The sequence below is a fragment of the Callithrix jacchus genome, chromosome 14 (assembly GCF_049354715.1).
Source record: "Callithrix jacchus isolate 240 chromosome 14, calJac240_pri, whole genome shotgun sequence".
In the NCBI taxonomy this organism is placed as follows: domain Eukaryota; kingdom Metazoa; phylum Chordata; class Mammalia; order Primates; family Cebidae; genus Callithrix; species Callithrix jacchus.
This window is the reverse complement of record NC_133515.1, coordinates 42,765,270-42,790,931: the sequence shown is the minus strand read 5'-3', so window position 1 is coordinate 42,790,931 and position 25,662 is coordinate 42,765,270. Positions and strand designations below refer to the sequence as shown.

Genomic DNA, 25,662 nt, shown 5'->3' with positions numbered 1-25,662 from the left:
AATGGCTATATTCCTAGGCAGTCATAAATCACTAGAGTTTAATTAAAATCACTAATTTTAAAAAACACAGAAGCACAGAGTAGTATAACACCCATGAACCTATCACACAGATCTAATAAACATGAATATTTATACAATTTTATTTCCAAAGAGCCAAGGATTATAGACTGAACTCTAAAACCGGTCAAACAACTGATGAGGATACTGAATGTTACCGTAATGATTTCCTCATATGGCACATATTCTACTTGTATTCCTGATATTTCTTTTTTAAACCTCATAGGTATATCAAAGTCATGCATGCCTAGGTTTGGAACACAGCTCATTTTATAACAATTTGCATGTACCTGGTTAATTCTCATCTTTTTCAGAATAGAACATGCACTAGAAACTTGTGGCAGGACTGATCATCCTTAGTGAGGAAAATTGGTCCTCACTAATGTCAGATATTGTCAATTCTAACTTATTTTAAAATTCATATCAATATTATTAAGCTTTTTTTCTACTGTGTTAGGTGGGATTGGAGCAGCTTTTAATCTAGGACTAATTTTCCTCACTACAAAGCCAAAGCCCTTCTGAGTACTCTACCAATGTTACAGTAATTACTATGACTAGTAAGAAAAAACTACCCTGTGTGTATGGATTATTTCCTCTCATCCTTTCAAGGGGTTCTATTTCCAGCCTACGGTAGCTTCCTGACATGCGTACAATACTCGAAGCTCAGAGGAAGACATGAAAGGTACTGCAGATCTTTGGAGTTCATTCTGTGTGCGGCTCTTCTTTCCAGGAGAGAGCTGTGAACTCTGGCATCATGGCATTCTCAGACTTCCAACTCCTATTTCCTCAACTCAGGGAGACAGCTAAGTTCCGCATGGACTCCCCCTTCCTGTGCTGCAGTCAGGAAACTCTCTACAGCCAGTAAACTGGGTAATTGTAGGGCTCATCTTGTTTGTTTACCCTCTCTCAGAAATCAATTCCTGTGCTGACTGATGTCTAATACCCAGAAATCCATTATTTCATGTATTTTGTCTAGGTTGCTTGTTTGCTTCAGGCAGGAGGATACACTGATCTCTTTTACACCATCTTGGCTGGAATCAGAATTTTAAATTGGCAGGTTTTGTCTGTGAGCAACTAAAAAATGTCATTACATGTCATTCTATAATTTGTCTTCTTTACTTCTATTGCTTTTACGATTTTTCTCTTCATCTTTGATTTTCAGTTTGACTATGGTGTGCTTAGGTGTGGTTTTCTTTCATGTACATATATATTTTTGAGATGGAGTCTCACTCTGTTGCCCAGGCTGGAGTGCAATGGCATGATCTTGGCTCACTGCAACCTCTGCCTCCTGGGTTCAAGCAATTCTCCTGCCTCAGCCTCCTGATAGGTGGGATTACAGGCACAAGCCACCATGCCAGGCCAAGTTTTGCATTTTTGGTAGAAACTGAGTTTCACCATGTTGGCCAGGCTGGTCTTGAACTCTTGACCTCAAGTGATCTGCCCGCCTTGGCCTCCTGCAGTGCTGGGATTAACGGCATGAGCCACCGCACCTGGCCTGGTGTGGTTTTGTTTGCCCTACTTGGGGTTGCTGAGTTTCTTGAATCCATAGATTGATGTTTTACATCAGATTGGTAGTGAGTGTCCTTGTCAACTATTTTTTCAATTATTGCTTCTGTTCTATTTTTCTCTCTTTCTTTTCTGGGTTACCAACTATAATCTACTAGAACTTTTGACCATGTCCTACATTTTTCTTATGCTCTATTCTGTTTTCTTTTTCTTCGATATTTTTTACCTCTTGATTTTGGAATTCTAGTTTCTAGAACTGTGAAAAGAATAATTTCTGTTTTAAGCCACTATGTTTATCTCATTTATTATAGCAGCCCTAGAAGATGAATACAACTGCCACACATCATACCAAAATTGAACAATGAAGGAGATGAATGGCTGATGGTGGCAGGTAAGTTTCTCATTGTTGGAATGAGAAGATAAAAGGCTAGTGTGATCTATGTGGTAATGGATTAGAGCTAGAGACATCAGTATGCACTCAGGAGTTATGACTTCTCATAAATTCTATAACATAGTTATATATAGAAATGGGTATAGATAGGTGTATATACACAGTATACACACATATATCTCCCTGCTGTGTTGGCTTAGTAGGCCAAGAACCAGTGACACCTCCCAGTAGCAATAACCACACCTAGAACCCAGATCTTGGCTTCTAATACCATTCTCCAGTAGTAGGAACCAGGGCTCCTAAAAGAAATGGCTAAGTCGATGGCTAGAGCAAAGAATATAGAAGATGCATTTGGAGCACCTTACAGTGCCAGAAAAAGAAAGGAAGTCCTTAAAAAACAAAAACAAAACACAAAACCAAAAATGATGGGGTATGTTAAAGGGACACAAGGATCAACTGAAAGAGCTCCTAATAGCCAAAGCTGCAACAATCTGAGGGAAAAAAGTAGTATTAGATTGTAATGCAAGTCATGAAATAAATATCCACAAGTCCATACTGATATAACTCCCCATTCCTTAAGTGTGGGACTTGAATAAATGACTTCCTTCCAAAGGAGGATAGTATGGAGGAGAAAAAAAGAAGTTTTCCAGTGGAGAAACCTGACAACACCTCCTCACCTGGGGAATCAAGGTTAATATCAACAGAAGTAAGTCATGTTGATAGTATGAATCCTTGATACTATCAAGTGTGATGAGAATGGCACTTTACCTCTATGGGCTTTCTCCCCAGAATCAATAACATGAGTCCAATAATAAGAAAAATATCACACAAATCTCAACTGAGGGACAGTTTACAAAATAACTGACCAGTAATCCTCAAAAGTGTCAAGGTCATAAGAAACAAGGGAAGGAGATCCTAGAAAAAGGTTGAGAAATAAAACAAAACGCAAGGAAAGTATGAGAAACTGCCACATGCAAGAGAAGCCTCAGCAGACATGAGGGCTAAATGTAACGTGCTAGCGGTGGGGGAGTGGGGGAAGGGAGAGCATCAGCATAAACAGCTAATGCATGCAAGGGACAACATCAGCATAAATAGCTTTCTAGGTGATGAGTTGACAGGTGCAGCAAACCACCATGGCATACATTTACCTATGTAACAAACCTGCGTGTCCTACACATGTAACCTGGAACTGCAAATAAAATAAAAGTAAATTTAAAAAAATAATAAAAGTGATGAAAAATCCTAGATAGGCTCCTGTAATAGAAAAAGGACATTGGGTAAGAACTAAAAAAATCAGAATTAAGTACAGACGTTAGCTATTAACAATAAATCAGTATTGATTCACTAATAGTGATAAATGTATCAAACTATTATGAGATTTAATATATTTTTTAAAGAGCCTGAAGAGATTAACCACCATTTATAACGAGCGGATCTTGTTTTTATCCTGATTAGAAGAAATCAACTCTAAAAAGATATTTGTAAATCAATCTGGGATTTTTAATTTATGACCTGTGTAAAGATGGTGCCAAAAGATTTACCTTTAATTTTGACTGAAGTGCCGGAAAATAAAGATGATAATGTCACTGTGGTTATTTTCCTATTTCTTAGAGATCTAAACTAAATAAGGGTAAAATGACATGTTGTTAATTTAAAACAATATAATAAGGAAAAAAGAAAAAGATGATGTGTAGCAAGATCTTGAAAACTGCTGAACATGGGTGATAAGAGTACAGGAGTCTGTGATATAATTTTTCTTTTTTTTATATATACTTTATTGCACTTTAGGTTCTGGGGTACATGTACAGAACAGGCAGGATTGTTGCACACAGGTACATACACTGCAATGTGGTTTGCTGCCTCTATCCCCATCACCTATATCTGGCATTCTCCCCATGTTATCCCTCCCCAACTCCCTACCCCCTGCTGTCCCTCCCTTAGTCCCCCAGAACAGACCCCAGTGTGTGATGATCCCCTCCGTGTCCATGTGTTCTCATTGTTCAACATCTTCCTATGAGAGAGAACATTTGGTGTTTGATTTTCTGTTCGTGTCAGTTTGCCGAGAATGATGGTTTCCAGATTCATCCATGTCCCTACAAAGGACACAAACTCATCATTTTTTATGGCTGCATAGTATTCCATGGTGTATATGTGCCACATTTTCCTTGTCCAGTCTATCATCGATGGGCATTTGGGTTGGCTCCAGGTCTTTGCTATTGTAAACAGTGCTGCAATGGACATACATGTGCTCTGTGTCTTTATAATAGAATGATTTATAATCCTTTGGATATATACCCAGTAATGGGATTGCTGGGTCAAATGGAATTTCTATTTCTAGGTCCTTGAGGAATCGCCACACTGTCTTCCACAATGGTTGAACTAATTTACACTCCCACCAGCAGTGTAAAAGTGTTCCTATTTCTCCACATCCTCTCCAGCATCTGTTGTCTCCAGATTTTTTAATCATCACCATTCTAACTGGTGTGAAATGGTATCTCAATGTAGTTTTTATTTGCATTTCTCTAATGACCAGTGATGATGAGCATATTTTCATGTTTGTTGGCCTCATAAATGTCTTCTTTCGAAAAGTGTCTATTCATATCCTTTGCCTAGTTTTGAATGGGTTTTTTTTTTTCTTGTAAATCTGTTTTAGTTCTTTGTAGATTCTGGATATTAGCCCTTTGTCTGATGGGTAGATTGCAAAAATTCTTTCCCATTGTGTTGGTTGCTGGTTCACTCTAAAGATTGTTTCTTTTGCTGTGCAGAAGCTCTGGAGTTTAATTAGATCCCATTTGTTTATTTTGGCTTTTGTTGCCAATGCTTTTGGTGTTTTAGTCATGAAGTCCTTGCTTATGCCTATGTCCTGAATGGTTTTGCCTAGGTTTTCTTCTAGGGTTTTTATGGTGTTAGGTCTTATGTTTAAGTCTTTAATCTATCTGGAGTTAATTTTAGTGTAAGGTGTCAGGAACAGGTCCAGTTTCTGCTTTCTGCACATGGCTAGCCAGTTTTCCCAACAAGATTTATTAAACAGGGAATCCTTTCCCCATTGCTTGTTTTTGTTAGGTTTGTCAAATATCAGATGGTTGTAGATGTGTGGCATTGCCTCCGAGGCCTCTGTTCTGTTCCATTGGTCTATATCTCTGTTTTGGTACCAGTACCATGCTATTTTGATTACTGTAGCCTTGTAGCATAGTTTGAAGTCAGGTAGTGTCATGCCTCCAACTTTGTTCTTTTTGCTTAGTATTGTCTAGGCTATGTGGGCTCTCTTTTGGTTCCATATGTTTTTGTTTTTTTTTTGAGATGGAGTCTTGCTCTGTCACCAGGCTGGAGTGCAGTGGCGCAATCTTGGCTCACTGCAACCTCCGCCTCCTGGGTTCAAGCAATTCTTCCACCTCATTCTCCTGAGTAGCTGGGACCACAGGTGCGTGCCACCACACCCAGCTAATTTTTTTGTATTTTTAGTAGAGATGGGGTTTCACCGTGTTGGCCAGGATGGTCTCAATAGCTTGACTTCGTGATCCACCTGCCTTGGCCTTCCAAAGTGCTGGGATTACAGGCATGAGCCACTGCGCCCAGCCTCCATATGAAGTTTAAGGTGGTTTTTTTCAGTTCTGTGAAGACGGTCATAGGTACCCTGATGTGGATAGCATTGAATCTATAAATTACTTTAGGCAGTATGGCCATTTTCACAATATTGATCCTTCCCAACCATAAGCATGGAATGTTTTCTCATCTGTTTGTGTCCTTTCTTATTTCCTTGAGCAGTGGTTTGTAGTTCTTCTTGAAGAGGTCCTTTGCATCCTTTGTTAGTTGTATTCCTAGGTATTTTATTCTTTTTGTAGCAATTGTGAATGGCAGTTCATTCTTGATTTGGCTCTCTTTAAAGTCTGTTATTGGTGTACAGGGATGCTTGTGGTTTCTGCACATTGATTTTGTATCCTGAGACTTTGCTAAAGTTGCTTATTAGTTTCAGGAGATTTGGGGCTGAGACCATGGGGTCTTGTAAATATACAATCATGTTGTCTGCAAATAGAGACAATTTGACTTCCTCCTTTCTTAATTGAATATACTTTATTTCTTTTTCTTGCCTGATTGGTTTGGCTAGAACTTCCAATACTATATTGAATAGGAGTGGGGAGAGAGGGCATCCTTGTCTAGTGCCAGATTTCAAAGGGAATGCTTCCAGTTTTTGCCCATTCAGTATGATATTGGCTGTAGGTTTGTCATAAATAGCTTTTATTATTTTGAACTATGTTCCATCGATACCTAGTTTATTGAGAGTTGTTAGCATAAAGGGCTGTTGAATTTTGTTGAAGGCCTTCTCTGCATCTATTGAGATAATCATGTGTTTTTTGTCTTTGGTTCTGTTTATGTGGTGATTTACATTTATAGACTTATATATGTTGAACCAGCCTTGCAACCCTGGGATGAAGCTTACTTGATCGTGATGGATAAGCTTTTTGATGTGCTGCTGCAATCAGTTTGCCAGTATTTTATTGAAGATTTTTGCATCTATGTTCATCAAGGATATTGGCCTGAAGTTTTTTTTTTTTCTTGTTGAGTCTCTGCCAAGTTTTGGTATCGGGATGATGTTGGTCTCAAAATGATTTGGGAACGATTCCCTCATTTTGTATTGCTTGGAATAGTTTCAGAAGCAGTGGTACCAGCTCCTCTTTGTATGTCTGATAGAATTTGGCTGTGAACCCATCTGGACCTGGGCTTTTTTTGGTTGGTAGGCCATCAATCCCTCAACTTCAGCCCTTGTTATTGGTCTATTCGAGGTTTTGATTTCTTCCTGGTTTAGGCTTTGGACACTTATGCAAGTGTCCAGGAATTTATCCATTTCTTCCAAGTTTACTGGTTTACATGCATAGAGTCATTTGCAGTAATCTCTGATGGTAGTTTAAATTTCTGCAGAATCTGTGGTGATATCCTCTTTATCATTTTTTATTGCATCTATCTGATTCTTGTCTTTTTTCTTTTTTATTAATCTGGCTAGTGGTCTATTTTGTTTTAAAAAAACCTGGATTTATTAATTTTTTTGAAGAGTTTTTTGTGTCTCTATATTCTTCAGTTCTGCTCCGATCTTAGTTATTTCTTGTTTTCTGCTAGTTTTTGAGTTTTTTTGATCTTGCTCCTCTAGTTCTTTCCATTTTCACAGGGTGTCAATTTTAGATATTTCCTTGCTTCTTATGTAGGCATTTATCACTATAAATTTTCCTCTAGACACTGCTTTAAATGTGTCCCAGAGATTCTGGTACATTGTGTCTTTGTTCTCATTGGTTTTGAAGAACATCTTTATTTCTGCCTTCCTTTCATTGTTTATCCAATCAACATTCAAGAGCCAGTTGTTCAGTTTCCATGAAGTTGTTTGGTTCTGAGTTAGTTTCTTAATCCTGAGTTCTAATATGATTGCACTGTGGTCTGAGAGACTGTTTGTTATGATTTCCGTTCTTTTGAATTTGCTGAGTGGTGATTTACTTCCAATTATGTGGTCAATTTAGAGGTATGATGTGGTGCTGAGAAGAATGTATATTCTGTGGATTTGGGGTGGAGAGTTCTGTAAATGTTTATTAGGTTTGCTTGGTCCAGATCTGAGTTCAAGTCCTGGATATCCTTGTTAATTTTCTGTCTTGTTGATCTGCCTAATATCGACAGTGGAGGGTTAAAGTCTCCCACTATTATTGTGTGGTAGTCTAAGTCTCTTTGTAGGTCGTTAAGAACTTATTGTATCTGGGTGCTCCTGTATTGGGTGCATATATATTTAGGATTGTTAGCTCTTCTTGTTGCATTGATCCTTTTACTATTACGCAATGCCCTTCTTTGTCTCTTTTGATCTTTGTTGGTTTAAAGTCTATTTTATCAGAGAGTAGGATTGCAACTCCTGCTTTTTTTTTGCTCTCCATTTGCTTGGTAAATCTTCCTCCATCCTTTTGTTTTAAGCCTATGTATATCCTTGCATGTGAGATGGGTTTCCTGGATACAGCACACTAATGGGTTTTGACTTTTTATCCAATTTGCCAGTCTGTGTCTTTTGATTGGGGCATTTAGCCCATTTACATTTAAGGTTAATATTGTTAAGTGTGAATTTGAGCCTGCCATTTTGATCTAGCTGGTTGTTTTGCACATTAGTTGATGCAGTTTCTTCATTGTGTCAATGCTCTTTACCATTTGGTATGTTTTTGGAGTGGCTGGTACTGGTTGTTCCTTTCTATGTTTAGTGCATCTTTCAGGAGCTCTTGTAAAGCAGGCCTAGTGGTGATGAAATCTCTGAGCAATTGCTTGTTCATAAAGGATTTTATTTCTCCTTTGCTTATGAAGGTTTGGCTGGATATGAAATTCTAGGTTGAAAGTTCTTTTCTTTAAGCATGTGGATTATCGGCCCCCACTCTCTTCTGGCTTGCAGGGTTTCTGCTGAGACATCTGCTGTGGGTCTGATGAGTTTCCCTTTATGGGTAACCTGACCTTTCTCTCTGGCTGCCCTTAGCATCTTTTCCTTCATTTCAGCCCTGGTGAATCTGATGATTATGTGCCTTGGGGTTGCTCTTCTTAAGGAATATCTTTGTGGTGTTCTCTGTATTTCCTGGACTTGAATATTGGCCTGCCTTGCTAGGTTGGGGAGTTCTACTGGATAATATCCTGAAGAGAGTTTTCCAGCTTGGATTCATTCTCTCTATCACATTGTTACACCTGTCAAATGTAGATTATGTCTTTTCACATAATCCCCAATTTCTTGGAGGGTTTTTTCATTTCTTTTCACTTTTCTTTCTCTAATCTTGCCTTCTCATTTTATTTCATTGAGTTGATTTTCAATCATTTCTTCTGCTTGGTCAATTTGGCTATTGAAACTTGTGTATGCTTCGTGAAGTTCTTGTGTTGTGTTTTTCACCTCCATCAATTCATTTATATTCTTTTCTAAGCTGTTTATTCTAGTTAGCATTTTGTCAAACCTTTTTTCAAGGTTCTTAGATTCTTTGCATTGGGTTCAAACATGTTCTTTTAGCTCAGAGATTTGTTATTACCCACTTTCTGAAGCCTGTTTCTGTCAATTCATCAAACTCATTCTCCATCCAGCCTTGTTCCCTTGCTGGTGAGGAGTTGTAATCCCTTGGAGGAGGAGAGGCATTCTGGTTTTGGGCGTTTTCATCCTTTTTGCACTGGTTTCTTCCCATCTTTGTGGATTTATCTACCTGTGGTCTTTGTAGTTGGTGACTTTTGGATGGGGTCTCTGAGTGGACGTCTTTTTTGTTGATGATGAGTTATCACTTTCTGTTTTTTAGTTTTCCTTCTAACAGGCCCCTCTGCTGCAGGACTGCTGGAGGTCCACTCCAGTCTCTGCTTGCCTGCGGATCACCTGCAGTGGCTGCAGAACAGTTAAGGGTTGCTGCCAGTTTCGTCTTCTGTTATCTTTGTCTCAGAAGGATACCCGCCAGATGTCAGCCTCAGCTCTCCTTAGGAGGTGTCTCTTTGGATATACAGGGGTTGGGGAGCTGCTTGAGGAGACAGTCTGTCCCTTATAGGAGCTCAAGTGCTGAGCTGTGAGTGCCACTGTTCCATTCGGAGCTTCTAGGCAGGTACGTTTAAGTCTGCTGCAGTGGAACTCATAACCACCATTTTTCCCCAGGTGCTCTCTACTGGGAAGGTGGGACTTTATTTATAAGTTCCTGACATGCTGTTGCCTTTTTTCAGAGATGCCCTGCCCAGCGAGGAGGTTGCCTAGTCACAGTTTGCCAGCAGAGGCATGCTGCTGTGGGCTCTGCCCAGCTGCTGTGTAAACTTCCTTGCAGTTTCATTTATAGAGGTACAGTTAGAACTGCCTCAGTAATAGTGGTCTGCCTCAGTAATGGCGGACTGTCTCTATAATGATGGATTGCCTCGGTAATGGCGGACTGCCTTGGTAGTGGTGGACCGCCTCAGTAATGGCAGATGCGCTTTCCCCGACAGAGCTGGACCATCCCATGTCCAGCTGTGCTTTCTGTGAAATTCTTAATCCAGAGCATTTCAGATTGCTGGTCTTTGTGTGGGTAGGACCCACTGAGCCAGATCACCTGGCTCCCTATTTCAGCCCCTTTTTAGTTGAATGGGCAACTCTGTCTCCCAGGCATTCCAGGTGTGAGTTAAAACGGCTGCACAGATTTGTGTGAGTTTTTGTGCGGAGACCCACTGTGCCAGCTGAAACACCCATGCTGGAGACTTGTGGCACTTTTCTGTCTGGGAATCTCCTGGTCTGTGGGCAGTAAAACTCAGTTGGAAATGTGGTGATCACTTACCCTCGGCGTTTTCACTGGGAATTGCACTCCAGACCTGTTCCAATTCAGCCATCTTGGATCGTCTTGTGATATGATTTTTCTACTTTTCATATGTTTGAAGAATTTCATGATATAGTCATGACTTTTTACATAGTGTCCTTTTGATAACTCCTATTCTACATGTGATTGTGAATATTTTCATTTAAGGAACATTCTATCAAATTACAAATATCTATAGTTTGGACATTGTAACCCAATTTTTTAGTATACTGCTTCTTCAATATCCCTCAATCATTCTTCAAGGCTGGGCACAGTAGTTCATGCCTATAATCCCAATACTTTAGGTGGGGCCGAGGCAGGAGGATAGCTTGGACCCAGGAGTTTGACACCAACCTGGGCAACACAGTGAGGCCCCATCTCTATAATCAATCAATCAGCCAGGTGTGGTGGCACACAGCTGTAATCTTAGCTACTCAGGAGGCTAAAGTGAGAGGATTGCTTGTTTGAGACCAGGAGGTTAAGGCTGCAGTGAGCTATGATGGTGCCACTGAACTCCAGCCTGGGTAACAGAGTAATAATCTGTCTCAAAACAATAATAAATGTGTAAGTGACACTACACTAGCATCTATGTCTACTTCTGTTACTATTTCTATCACTAATTTTGATTTGAAAGATTTTTTACCATATTTATCCTTCTGTTAGTATTGCTATAAAATTTACAATTAAGAGTACTCCTAATGTTTTGTTTGGTAATAATAAGAATAAAATAAAAATGTCTTAATTTTCTGAATTGAAAGAAGAGCAATAGTTATAAGAAATGCAAAGCAATTTGATTTGCAAAATTAAATCAGTCCCTCAAGTAATAAAAGTAACATAGTCATTAACAACCCATCTTTTTTAAAAAGGGGGCTTTTCTAACACCACATGTTATCACTCATAAGTGGGAGCTGAACAATGAGAACACATGGACACAGGGAGGGGAATGGCACACACTGAGGCCTGTTGGGGGATGGGGAGCAAGGGGAGGGATAGCATTAGGAGAAATACCTAATGTAGATGATGGGTTAATAATCAGTACAGCAAACCAATGTGACGCACGTATACCTTTGTAACAAACCTGCATGTTCTGCAAATGTATCCCAGAACATAAAGTATAATTAAAAAAAGGGGGGGGGTTTACAGATTTTTTAAAAACTGCTTTTATAGTCCTTCAAACAATTATAGAATGCACCATATATCTCTAGAAGACCTTGTATGCCATTAGTGAAAATTGGATCTATTTACTTTTCACTTCAACTTCTTACCAACTCTTTCCTTTTTCTTTCTTTCTTTTTTTGGTATGTATCTGTATCTGAGAGTTTATCTTAATTTTGCCCTGTCACCTGTAAATTAAGAGTGACAATAACCCAAACAAAATATGTTTGGATTGTCACAATAAGAATTCAAAACCTCTTTTTTTTTTTTTTTTTTGAGATGGAGTCTTGGTCTGTCACCCAGGCTGGAGTGCAGGGGTGCGATCTCAGTTCACTGCAAACTCCGCCTCCCAGGTTCAAGTGATTCTCCTACCTTGGCCTCCTGAATAGCTGGGACTACAGGGGCACGCCACCAAGTCTAATATTTTTTTTTAGTAGAAATACGTTTCACATGGTGGCCAAGCTGGTCTCAAACTCCCGACCTCAGGTGATCCCACCTGCCTTGGCCTCCCAAAGGTCTGGGATTACCAGTGTGAGCCACTGCACCTGGCCAAAATTCAGAATCTTCAGGTACATCTCATCACCTCTTTGGTCCTCAGCTTCCCCATCTGAAAATGGCAATACAATCTTGTTTGTTTGAAGCCAAAGAATTGGGCTAAATAACTCTAACCTTAAGGTATGTAATTCTCAATGACCAAATTTTATGAAAAAGTAATAATGTGCCCCTTTTAATTTGTTCATGAAAGTTGGACAGATTAAACAAACATAAGCTTTTATTTTATATAAAGTTGTAATGGTGCTGATATCAAAAATGAATGACTTCAATCTTTAAAGTGGTATAAATCTATATTAAAGTGAAAAGTCTGGATTAAACATTTGTTTCAACGGTCTCCTCAAAAGCTAAAAACTAAGTGAATTATGCGAACCTAACACTGTCTCACTTTACATAGGGTTCAGAGGGTTCCTGTCTTCTTGGGAATTATTTCAGAAGAGCACATGTTACCCAAGCTTCCATATTGGCGATATAGTCTAGTGGGGGCTATGTGGAGCATCCCTCAAATGCTTGTCCCTGCTGAAATTTTCACAGTTGATAGTAAAATATTTTTAAAACATTCCCTAGTTTATTATGAAAAACCAGAATGAGAATGGAATTTTTTAAAAGGAAAATGGTTTCCTTTCTTGATTGAAAAACAGACATTCCCCAAAATGTAGGAAATAAGTTACCTCACTAGCCTGTTACTTTAAAGTTATACAGTTTCTCTTTCCTAAGGAATATATGCTCAGTGAAAAAAGATCTGCAAAACATATAAAAGCATAAACAAGAAAATGAATCATCTATTGTTTGACTATTCAGAAAATAAAACTGTTATAATTGCTGCATTTCTCTACCTTTTTTCTTAGTTTTTAAATACTATTTAAATATTTTTCTCATGTGCTTTTCCCCATCAGCCTGCAACAGTAAGGATTACCTTGAAATCAAATCCAACATCCTTGTCTGCCACTGGGAAGCCAGGCTCCCATGATCCTTACTACCTACTCATCTGACCAGCCCCTTCTCTGTCACCAGGCCCTCTGGTTCTGTGCCCCCTCCCTCAGCCTCAGCACTACACTCATCGCCCTCCTTGTGCTGCAGCCATGGGTCTGCCCTCCTCAACCCATCTGAGCTCCTACTCACGATACCAGGCCACACCACCCCTGCACAGAGGCCTTTTACCCCATGTGAGCTGGGTCACTCCTGTGCTGCAGTCCTCTTTGCCTTTTGTAGGCCTCAATATCCCACCTGAAAGCATCCCAGGGGACATATCCTCCTCACCCTGTTTGGCCCCGACTCCCCATACCTGCCCCCTATCCTATGTGAACATCTGCCTCACCCTTCTTAGGCCCTGATCCCATACCAGGACACCCACTGCAAGGACACCCAGCTTATCCCACCTGGGCTTGAACTCCCCACATTAGTCACCATTTTCCCCTGCAATGATGTACTCCCCACAGGACCAGCCCTGACCCTCCATGCTGGGTGGGCCCTCCCCACATTGTCAGTACCCCTGCTCCCTACAGAACCAGCCTGACCCTCCATGCTGGGTGTGCCCTCCCCATGTTGTTGATGCCCCTGCTCCCACACCTCAGGTGGATGCCTTTCTCAACATGCTTGGGCTCCAGCTCCCTGCCCTGAGCTGTGTCTCAGTCCGTTTGGGCTGCTATAACAAAATACCTAAACTAGGTGGCTCAGAAACAACCAGTTTGAGAGACTAGAAAGTCCAGGATCAAAGTGCTGGCAGATTCAACATCTGGTGGCGACTTCGTGGTTCACAGACAGTACCTTCTCACTGTTCTCACACAGTGGAAGGGGCAAGGGGTATCTCTGGAGTCTCTTTTATAAGGACACTAATTTCATTCATGAGGGATAGGCCTATTGCTCCTGAATGGGGCCTCAGGAGTCATCACCCTAAGGCCCCACCTCCTAACACCATCACTTTGGGGGTTATGATTTTGACACACTAATTTTAAGAGAACATAAGCATTTAGTCCTAAGCTGGCCTCCCATGCTGATGTCCTCCTCACTCTGACACTCCAAGCCAAGCTGCCCCTCTGGGCACAAACCCTCAAACCCTGCTCAGACTCAGACACCTTGCACTGGAACTTCCCATGCATGGGCACTCAGTCTCTGGCTTCCCCACGGCAGGCCCCTCTAACTCATGGATGCCCTTCCCACCCCGCCAGGGTCCCAACACAATGCTTTGGACCAGTCTGGTTCTTCCCATCAACATAAATGACTATTTTGCTCTGTCCTACCTAAAGTCTTCAGGAAGGGAAGGAACAGGGAGGAAACATAGGTACTCAATACTGTTTTTGGTTTTTGTTGAAACTCACTCTGTCGCTCAGGCTGGAGTGCAATGGCGCAACCTCGGCTCACTACAACCTCCATCTCATGGGTTCAAGTGATTCTCCTGCCTCAGCTTCCGGAGCAGCTGGGATTAAAGGTGCCTGCCACCACGCCCGGCTAATTTTTTGTATCTTTAGTAGAGATGGGGTTTCACCATGTTGGCCAGGCTTGTCTTGAACTCCTAACCTCATGATCTACCTGCATCAGCCTCCTAAAGTGCTGGGATTACAGGCATGAGCCACCGAGCATGGCCTTCAATACTGTTTATATTGAAAGAAATACAGTCATGTGTCACTGGATGGGTATAAGTCCTGAGAAATACATCACTAGGCAATTTCACTGTTGTGTGAACATCACCACACCTAGATGATACAGCCTACTACACACCTAGGCTATACAGTACAGCCTACTGCTCTTCGGCTACAAACCTGTACAGCATGTTACTGAATACTATAGGCAAGCACAACACAGTGATGTCTAAACACATTTCAACATAGAAAAGGTGCAGTAAAAACACAGTGTTATAATCGTGTGGGACCACATGTGGACTCATCACTGACTGAAACATTGTTATGGGTGTGTGACTGTATTTGTCCAAACTAGTAAGATATGTTAATCTTCCCTTATATTTCCTCTTTGTTTCAACTGGCATGATTATTTCTGTTAATCATTTTGTATTTTGTAGGCTGTGTTTTAGTCAGTCACCTTTAATCCTCTCTGGAAAATGTAGAGCATGTGTGAATAAATTAAGCAAGCAGGCAAGCTCTGGGTAGACAGGGACTTTTCACTGGTTCAGCCACATATCCCCAGCACCTTATACAGTGAAGGACAGAGTGATACCAAAAATACTTAACCACCAGGAAAATACAGACAAAGATACTAATCAGATAGAATTGTGCAGCTGAGCATGGTGGTTCATGCCTATAATCCCGGTGCTTTGAAAGGCTGAGGTAGACGGACTGCTTGAGCCAAGAGTTTGAGACCAGCCTGGGCAACATAGCAATACCTTGTCTCTTTAAAAAAAAGAAAAAACATTATCCAGGCATGACGGCGTGCTGCCTGCAGTCCTAACTACTCAGGAGGCTGAAGCAGGAGGATCGCTTGAGCTCAGGAGTCCCAGATTACAGTGAGTTATGATCGTGCTACTGCATTGCAGCCTGGGTGACGGAGTGAGACCCTCACTCTGAAGGAAAAATTGTAGAGGGAGAAGTGTCTGAAAGGTCCCAGAAAAGGGTCCTTCTGGAAAAGGACTGTTACTCAGGGGTTAGAGAATAGCAGCTGTTTACCAACCAGCATGGAAGCATTTAAATATTTTTACACACTCAATACAAATTTGATTAAGTAAATATTTCCAGTGGCCCTTAAAGTCTTCACTATGACACACTGTGCTGTCTGGGTAAGTTCTCTAGAGAAAGCATGGCCAGCTTTGTCTCCTTAAGCAGAGGCATGCAGAAGGCAGGGAAAGAGACCCCCTCTCGCTGTAGCAGGCAGCAGGTCAGAGCACAAACACAAGCTGTGCCAGAAAACAGTGGGTGACTCAGTTCATACATAGGCAAGAGAAGAGAGAACAAGATGCCCTCTAAACTTCCTCTAGTGAAAGGTAAAGTCACACAAGAAATATGGGTAAACCTCACAAGAGAAAATGGAAACCAACTTAACCTCGATAGAAAAATGCTGATTTAACTAGTGAGATAGTAATCCACTTATGAGAAAGGGACATTTTGTCAAGTCTTTATCGAGTCAATGAAAAGCTATGGAGCACACGCACAGATACGCTGCTAAGTCAGAGGTTTTATAAGATACTGGTGGAAAAGGACAAAAAAGTGTCCCTGTGATAATTACAAAGGGAAAAGCCAATTCTCTGCTGGGTGGTTTAACATTTTAAAAGAAGGGATGGCAGGATGGCCCAATGGTAGCAGGTTATCAGAACTAATTAATATCAGTGTCACTAAAGTTAGTATACTGCCCCCCACTGCTAAATTTGAGTGGCTTAAATAAATAAATAAATGGCACTGAACCATAAAGCTATAGAAGAATTATGAGCATTTTCAGGAGGCACATTTCTGAATGTTTTCTACCCCAAAACAAAAGCAGAATTAACTGGTTTTTGTGTAGGTAGTATTTGTTAACTTTCTACCTTATTACATGCCAATCACTTGAGTCTCTTTATATTTACAAAGGCTGCATAGGTTGTTTCCTCTTGCACATACGAATGCTGCTTGTCCCTACTCCTGATGATCTAAAAATCAAGTCATTTTAGACGTTCAGAAGTTTCACATTTTTCCCTTTGCTTACAACACATAAATGTATCTACGGACTTTTAAATCTGTGGACTTTTAAAACATGTTCACAGATTCTCTGGTACTCCTCCCATCAAGAGGCAGGATCTATGTCCTTTCCCTTGCATCTAGCCTGCCTTGAAGACTTGTTTATGACCAATGGACAACAGGCAGAAGCACTGCTTCTGAGGCTAGCTCAGAAAGTGCCATGCTGTCCTGCCTGGTTCTCTTGAGACACTCACTCTGGGGGAAGCCAACTGCTGAGTAAGGAGACCAACCACCCTTAGAATTACCCTTAGCTTGTGAAGTTCAAGAGGTCACGCGGAGTGGTTCCTGGAGAAGCCGCAGCTGAGCTCCCAGCTACAAGTCAGCATCAACTGCCAGGCACATGAGTGAGGCATCTGTGACTGCCCACTTGAGCCTTCAGACGGCCACAGCCACAGATGACATCTAACTGCAACCACATGAGAAATCCCAAGCAAGAACTGCCCAGCAGAGCCCTCCCCAAATTCCTGATCCACAAAATCTTGAGCCAAATAAAGTGGTGGTTAATACCATAGTTTTGGGATTAGGAATTATATGGCAACAGTAACTGGAACAATGACCAAATCAATGTTTTCTAATGAGCTCTATCACTTTTTGTACTTTTGAAAAGCAATTTCAGACTCAAGTTGTATTAGTCAGAATAGACAAGGTTACACTGTGGCAAAATAATTAAGCCTGAAATCTCAGCAGCTCCATTCAACAAAATTGTATTTCCTGTTCAAGGACAGATACGGAATTTTGCCACATCTGTTGAGTCAGGGAACAAAGCCTCCTCCTTCTTGTGACATCATCATCTCACAGATTGCCACAGCAGGGGCAGAAAGAACAATTCTTTCAAATGTTTCCATCTCACAGCACACCTCTATTCAGAAACTGTCAGGCTATCCTAGACACACACCCCTTTTTTTTTTTATTTTTTGAGACGGAGTTTCGCTCGTTACCCAGGCTGGAGTGCAATGGCGTGATCTTGGCTCACCGCAACCTCCGCCTCCTGGGTTCAGGCAATTCTCCTGCCTCAGCCTCCTGAGTAGCTGGGATTACAGGCACGCGCCACCACGCCCAGCTAATTTTTAATATTTTTAGTAGAGACGGGGTTTCACCATGTTGACCAGGATGGTCTCGATCTCTTGACCTCGTGATCCACCCGCCTCGGCCTCCCAAAGTGCTGGGATTACAGGCTTGAGCCACCGCGCCCGGCCAACACACCACTTTTTAAAACTCACCAAGCTCAGCATCAACTGACAGCCTCCAGTACCTTTCTCCTTTTCCTCCTTTTAATTACAGCAACCCCCAGGTTTCAGCAGGGCACATAACTGCGTTGCTAGACTACATTCCCCTGCCTTCCTTGCAGAGAAGTGAGTCATGTGACTAAGCTTGGCCCAATGGGATAAGAACAGAAGTGATCCTAGAGCATCTCCTTAAAGGCACTTGTCTGGTATTCCTGCTCCAGCTTCCCTTCCCTCTGGCTGGCAAATGGTGATGCCTGGAGCAACCTTCTAAGTCATGTGTTACGGACAGCAAAGCTGCCCATCAGCCTGCAATAGCTCATTTTAGACTGAAAACAGAAAAATATAATCTATCTTGTTAAGCCACTTAATTTTTTTGTGGAGGGCAGAGAATGATGATGGGAGTGTTATACTAAAATAGCACCTAACCAACCACTTTTTGCACCTTCTTCTCTCACCTACCTTCATTTTACACTCAATACATTTGCATATTCCGCTTCTCATCTCTGCTTTTGAATCTGCCATTACATTACTGAACTTCCACTATTCCTTAATTAACTTCTAACTCACATAGTTCCTTTGAAGGCATGGCTTGCTTGATAGAATACTGATAGTGCAGTGTGGGAGAGAGGTGAGTGGATTCTGAGGTCCTGCCTCTCATCCTAGGGGGTGGGGTCAGGCTTAGACAAACCCTCAGGTCCACTGACAAAGACCTGCAGTCAAAAGTAACCTCCTAAAAATAAAATAAAGGCTAATATTAGGCATTCTTTAGTTCCCTGCTTAAGGTCTTATAGCTTCCTCACCACAAATTTAAAACTCGGTTAATATAATGAAGGCAACTGGCATCATATGTAAGAGTGCAGACCCTGAAGTCAGAACCAATCTGCGTTTCAACCCCAGCCTTGCTAGCTACTACTATGACCGTGGGTAAATTAACGACTGTCTCAGTTTCCTTTCCTGTCAAATGGGGATAATAGGGACCCACAGGGTAGCTATGAGAATTAAAGAAAATAATGTGTGTTGAGTTACTTTGTAGACATATTATTAGAGGACCCACTAAATGTTACTTTTTTTTTAAGACAGGGTCTTGCTCTGTCACCCAGGCTGGAGTGCAGTGGCATGATCACTGCTCTGCAACCTCCACCTCAGCACTTCCTGGGCTCAAGAGATCCTCCCACCTCGGCCTCCCAAGTAGTGGGGACTACAGGTGCATATCACCAAGCCTGGCTAATGTTTTGTATTTTTAGTAGAGACAGGGTTTTGCCATCTTGCTCAGGCTGGTCTCAAACTCCTGGGCTCAAGCAATCCGCCCACTTTGGCCTCCCAAACTGCAAAGATTACAGGTGTGTCTTAGTCCGTTTTCATGCTGCTGATAAAGAATACCCAAGACTGGGCAATTTACAAAAGAAAGAGGTTTAATGACTTACAGTTCCACATGGCGGGAGAAGGCAAGGAGGTGGAAGTCACATCTTACATAGATGGTGGCAGGCAAAGAGAGAGACTGGGCAGGGAAACTCCTTATAATACTATCAGAACTTGTAAGACTTATTCACTATCACAAGAACAGCATGGGAAAGACCTGCCCCCATGATTCAATTACCTCCCACCGGGTCCCTCCCACAACACATGGGAATTCAAGATGAGATATGGGTGGAGACACAGCCAAGCCTTATAAAGGTGTGAGCCATCATACCCAGCTACTAAGTGTTAGTTGTTATGATAACTCTATGCCTTTCCACATGCAATTCCCTCTGCCTGGAATAACTTTCTCCTTTTGTTTACCTGGGGAATTCCTTCACATTCATTGTAACTCATGTTTTGTGAGGTCTTCCCAGCAACTCAATCTGCCGGGAGCAATCAATCTACTTCATCTGTGCTACTGCAAAATCACATATATCAATTCTACTTATCACCATATACTGCACTTGTGTGTTTAAACTTCTGCCCCTCCTCACTCTGGACACAACTTGTCTTATTCACTGCTAAATCCCAAGTACTTGGCAGATATACATTGTAGGGTCTCATACATGTTTGCAATAATGAACGAAATACATCCTTTAATTCACTTTGGAATCAAACTACCTTTCCTCTGTATTAGAAATTTGGCCTAACAGGCCGGGAGTGGTAGCTCACGCCTGTAATCGCAGCACTTTGGAAGGCTGCCGTAAGTGAATAACCTGAGGTCAGGAATTCAAGACTAGCCTGACCAACATGGTGAAACCTCATCTCTACTAAAAACACAAAATTAGCCAGGCATAGTGGTGCATACCTATAATCTCAGCTACTTGGGAGGCAGAGGCAGAAGAATCACTTAAACCCAGGAGGCAGAGTTTGCAGTGAGCCAAGATCACACCATTGCCCTCTAGCCTGGGCAACAAGAGTAAAACTCTTGTTTCAAAAAAAAAAAAAAAAAGAAAAAGAAATTCGGCGTAAAAATTACTTCATTCTTTCTATCAAAAGAATTGTCCTAGCAAATTAAATTGATGCATAATTGTCATTGCTAATATTCTAAATGGCAGTTATCTGAACAGGAACATCTATAGAAATGTTCTTTAATAAGACTTTTCTCGTCTAACATTTCTTTACATTCCTTTAAAATTGTCGACAGAGGCTGGGCACGGTGGCTCACACCTGTAATCCCAGAACTTTGGGAGGCCGAGGCAGGTGGATCACAAGGTCAGGAGATTGAGACCATCCTAGCCAACATGGTGAAACCCCGTCTCTAAAGAAAAAAAAAAAAAATTTGTTGGCAGATGCAATTCAGAAGATCTTAAAAATCACAGTCAGTAATTGAAAATGTATTGACTTTGTAATAAAGAAGTTACTAGAATTTTTTTTTTTTAGATGGAGTCTCGCTCTGTCACTCAGGCTGGAGTGCAGTGGCACGATCTTGGCTCACTGCAAATGTATTGACTTTGTAATAAAGAAGTTACTAGAATTTTTTTTTTTTAGATGGAGTCTCGCTCTGTCACTCAGGCTGGAGTGCAGTGGCACGATCTTGGCTCACTGCAACCTCTGCCTTCTGGGTTCAAGTGATTCTCCTGCCTCAGCCTTCCCAGTAGCTGGGACTACAGGTGTGTACCACCACACATGTCTAATTTTTTTTTGTACTTCTAGTAGAGACGTTTCGCCTTGTTAACCACGATGGTCTCTATCTCCTGACCTCATGATCCACCCGCCTCGGCCTCCCAAAGTGCTGGGATTACAGGCTTGAGCCACCGCGCCCAGCCAGAAGTTATTAGAATTTTAAGGTGAGAAAAGAGTTATAAAGAATACTTAGCATGTACATGGAAAGCTTTGCCTTATAAAGTCTTCTTATTTGCTTCTCCTAATTGCCTTGTGATAGTGAAGACAGCTGTATTCCTGTTACATGGGAGGTCACAACACATGATCAAACCATTCTAGAGCAGACTCTACATTGTGGCTAACCTTGGTGGCACTTATAGTGGTCACTGAATCCACACTTCAAAAAAATATTATTTTTTAGAGTTTTCTAAAGGGAAAAGAAATGTATCTAAGGATCCCTCTTTGAGGAGGATGAATATTATCATTCTCCTTAAAGAACCTAACAAAAGTTTCTAATGACAGTGACCATAAGTAGTCTTAAAAAGTAAAAGCCATTTTGTAAAAGAGAGATTTAAAATACCAAGCATTAAAATAATTAAAATACCTCAATGCAGACGTGATGCATTCCTCCAGCCTTGTTTTTCTGCAGAAAACCTGCAATTGGACTCTCACTTCCCAATGGATGAAGCAGTTCCATCTTGGTATTTCCCAGGTTGACAAAAACAACCGATACTCCATGTTCAGGAAGAGGGACCGCTTCACTTACCTGGGCCCCCAAAATATTCTTATAAAATGCTGCAGCCTTTTCCAAATCTGGCACTGCTATGGCTACATGATTGAGTCGACCCAGGTTCCACACAGGACCTGCCACTTGATCCAAGGGCTGTGACGTGGAAAAAGCTCTTACTGTTCGAACTGGAGCATGGAGTCTGGAAAAAAGCCCTAGAAAATTGAACAGCCATTGAGATTCTTCTTTTGAGAATTAATGCACTTCTAAACTGAATTTTAAAAACTAAACAAATAATGCATGCCAAAATTCACTATTTATGTATCTGTTCTTTTTAATTATTAAAATGAAACCAGGAGATAAATGGAAAAACTTAAACCAAAATTACTCACTCGGCTCTGCCCATTCAAATAAACTGACTAGAATAAAAAAGCTAATTCTGAGCTGCAGTTAGAGTTAAAACACAGAATAATATTTTTTCATAATAATTCATAATTACTGGTAACACTTAAAGGATAGTGGCATATTAAGAATTACTTGCTAGCCTCTGCATTTCACAGGGGGTAAGTTTGAATGTGACAAACAACACATATTTCATAATGAGAACAAGCAATTTTCTCTACCTGTACCCAATTTTTTGTCCTATATTTTGTAGTAAGTTCATTAAAGGTATAAATATACAATTCTCTTTTATTGTCTATTTACTTGAATGATTATAAACTAAGGAAAATGTCTAATTGTTGGGGAAAAACCAGCAAAGATCAAGAGGATATTTAAATTATGAGGATTTCCTCTGAGACCAGATTTTTAAAACTGTTTTATAATTTTTAAGGATTAGAGGCAGAACTGCTTCCGATGTGAAGAAACCTCCTCTCACTCAGTAACTGAAGAAGGCTGCAAGGTCTTTTCCTCATGTATTATACTGCTTTCTGATTCCCCAAAACACAGGAATTTAAGAACCAGATTCCTCCCAGAAGGAAAACCATATACATGTATGAGGTTCAAACATAATCTTGTAAAACTATATCATTTAATAAAAAGGTATGAAATAGCAAAGAATACATATTTTAAATAAGTTGTTAGGTCTTAATGAAAAACACTTCAAACAGTATCTACTATTATAGAGCATTAGCTAACAACAAAAAATTCCCCTTAACTGAAATTTTTGATAACAAGGAAATTAAGGTGATACTATTTAAGATCATAAACTTGATGCCTCATAAGTCAGTAGAGGGCAAAATTCAGCCTAAGATGGTCTTCTACTATGCCCCAGTCTACAAAATATCCAAAAGATTCTCATCACCATCAGGTTAATATAGCATAGTTCTGTTGATTTTTTTTTTTTTTTTTTTTTTGGTGAAACAGTCTCACTGTTTCACCCAGGCTGGAGTGAAGTGGTGTGATCTGGGCTCACTGTAAACTCCGCCCCACGGGTTCAAGCAATTCTCCTGCCTCAGCTTCCAAGTAGCTGGGATTACAAGGGCCCGGCACATATCCGGCTAATTTTGTATTCTTAGTAGAGATGGGATTTCACCACGCTGGCCAGGCTGGTCTCGAACTCCTGACCTCAGGTGATCCACCCTCATCGGCCTCCCAAGTGATAGGATTACAGGCATGAGCCCCTGCACCTGACCTAACTTTTGTATTTTTAGTAGAGGCAGGGTTTTACAATGTTGGTCAGGCTGTTTCTTGAACTCCTGACCTCAGGAGTTCTACCCACTTCAGCCTCCCAAAGTGCTGGGATTATAGGGAGGGGTAAGCCACCATTCTGTGGTATATACACACAACGGAATATTATTCAGCCTTAAAAAGTAAATTCTGACACATGCTAAGATATGGATGAACCTTGAGGACATCATGCTAAGTGAAATAAGCCAGACACAAAAAAGAAAAATAGTGTGTAATTCCACTTTATATTAGCAGTCAGAATTCACAGAGAAGGTAAATGGTGGTTGCCAAGAGCTGGCTCAGAGAACAGGGAGGTGTTGTGTAAACGGGTACAAAGTTTCAGTTTGGGTAAGATGAAAAAGCTCCCTAGAGGAAGGTGGTGACTGTTTGTTGCACAACAAAATGAGTGTAGTTAAAGCCACTGATATACTTAACAATGTTAAAATGGCAAATTCTAGCTGGGCGGGATAGGTCACGCCTGTAATCCCAGCACTTTGGGAAGCCTTGGGGATAGGTCACGCCTGTAATCCCAGCACTTTGGGAAGCCAAGGCGGGAGGATCACCTGAGGCCAGGAGTTGGAGACCAGCCTGGCTAATATGGTGAAATCCCGTCTCTAATAAAAATACAAAAAATTAGCGGGATGTGGTGTCAGCAGGCGCCTGTAATCCCAGCTACTTGGGAGGCTGAGGCGGAAGAATGGCTTGAACTGGAGAGGTGGAAGTTTCAGTGAGCTAAGATCACGCCACTGCACTCCAGCCTGGGTAACAGACTCTGCCTCAAAAAAAAAAAAGGTACATTTTCCTTTACATATACTCAATCACACACACACAAAAGTGGAGCCATTAAGTTTCAAGTATTTCAATAAAACAAAGTCAATCTTTGGAATACACTATCTTCATTTTTCCTTTATGCCAAGAAGTGTATGTAAGTTACAAAACAAACATGCATCTTTATCTGTATTCAGTTCTTGCAGTACGTATATGACCTGTTGGAAGTCATACTCTTCCTAAACCGTCAACCATTAAAGTGTGCAGTCTAAAAATACAGACATAAAAGTACCTTTTCCCAAATATTCATTTCTTTATATTTTTACATTCCGATTTTGTGTATCACCTAAGGAGAGGGCATGCCTTACGGTTAAGAATGTGGGCTCTGCTACTAAAAGGATTTACATTGAATGTCCCAGATTAACTCTGGGCATTACCACTTGGCACCTTCTTCCTAATAGGGAATCTCAGATTAAGGTAAATGCTTGCCTTCTCATAAAAGGGGGAAGAGGAAAAAAAAAAAGAATAAAAAGAGGAGTAAGTGAGAGTCAGAAAACGTGACAATTATGACAGTTATTTCTGTCACAACTGGTTCTATCTACATATTTTTTAAAAATGAAAGCGGAGCGAACTCAAGGAAGTTTACAAATCCACATGTTTTTATCTTTCTAAGTACGTGATAATAAATATATTAGTGGATATGGGAAAAAAAGCACTCCTTTTGGGATTTTTTTTTTTTTTTTTTTTTTTTTTTTAGAGAGGGTCTCGCCCTCTCGCCCAGGCTGGAGTGCAATGGCGCAATGTCAGCTCACTGCAACCTCCGCCTCCCAGGTTCAAGCGATTCCCCTGCCTCTGCCTCCCGAATAGCTGGGATTACAGGCGCGCGCCACCACAACCGGCTAATTTTTTGTATCTTTAGTAGAGTCGGGGTTTCACCATGTTGACCAGGCTGGTCTCGAACTCCTGATTTCGTGATCCGCCCGCCTCGGCCTCCCAAAGTGCAGTGATTACAGGCATGAGCCACGGCGCCTGGCCTCCTTTTCTATTCTTTACACGACCTTGGAGTGTTTCCAATAGCTGATCATGCTAGGAGTTCCGCCGAGGAGGACTTGCTCTCCTCTCTGGTTTCTCCCCAGTCTTTTTATTGGTGCGCGGTAGAATAACTTAACAACCCGCTTCTATTTACTTCTGTCCCTGGCCTGCCTGACCAGCCGGGCAAGTTCCCTTGCCTCTCCTGCCCGCATGCTAGAAGGTGCAGCGCCCAGGGCAAACAGCTCCTAGATGGCAAGGGGACTCATGCACAATAAGGCAACCCCCGCGCTAAGGGGAGGCGTTTCTGGAAGGGACCCCCTAGGTGCTGGCAGCCACCGTAGAACGCGTCCTCGGAGGAGAGAGGGCATTAGATCAAGGGCTTTGGCCACGCCGAGGCCTCCTCTGCCCCTTGACCTCCGTTCCCACATGCCCAGCCCCACGGCGACCTTCGCCGGTGCCCAGTATTCACCTACGGAATTCGCGGCCGCCGCCTTCAGCGCGCGCGCCATCTTGGAAAGCAATCCGCTACATCCCGACTAGCTTGGGACCAAGAGAGACGAGCTGGGGAGGG

At 41.5% G+C, this 25,662-nt stretch overlaps 1 protein-coding gene across 1 annotated transcript in view; it reads right to left on the bottom strand.

Moving 5' to 3' along the window:
- MCEE (methylmalonyl-CoA epimerase) overlaps window positions 1-25,629 on the bottom strand; it is a 28,715-nt gene extending 3,086 nt beyond the window's left edge. The window contains exons 1-2 of the mRNA XM_002757643.6: window positions 25,561-25,629; window positions 21,501-21,838 (exon numbers count right to left, since the gene is read on the bottom strand). Coding sequence (XP_002757689.1) covers window positions 21,501-21,838; window positions 25,561-25,600 — 378 coding nt within the window. The 5' untranslated portion in view covers window positions 25,601-25,629. The remainder of the gene's footprint in view (window positions 1-21,500; window positions 21,839-25,560) is intronic.
- Between the last annotated feature and the right edge of the window lie 33 nt (window positions 25,630-25,662).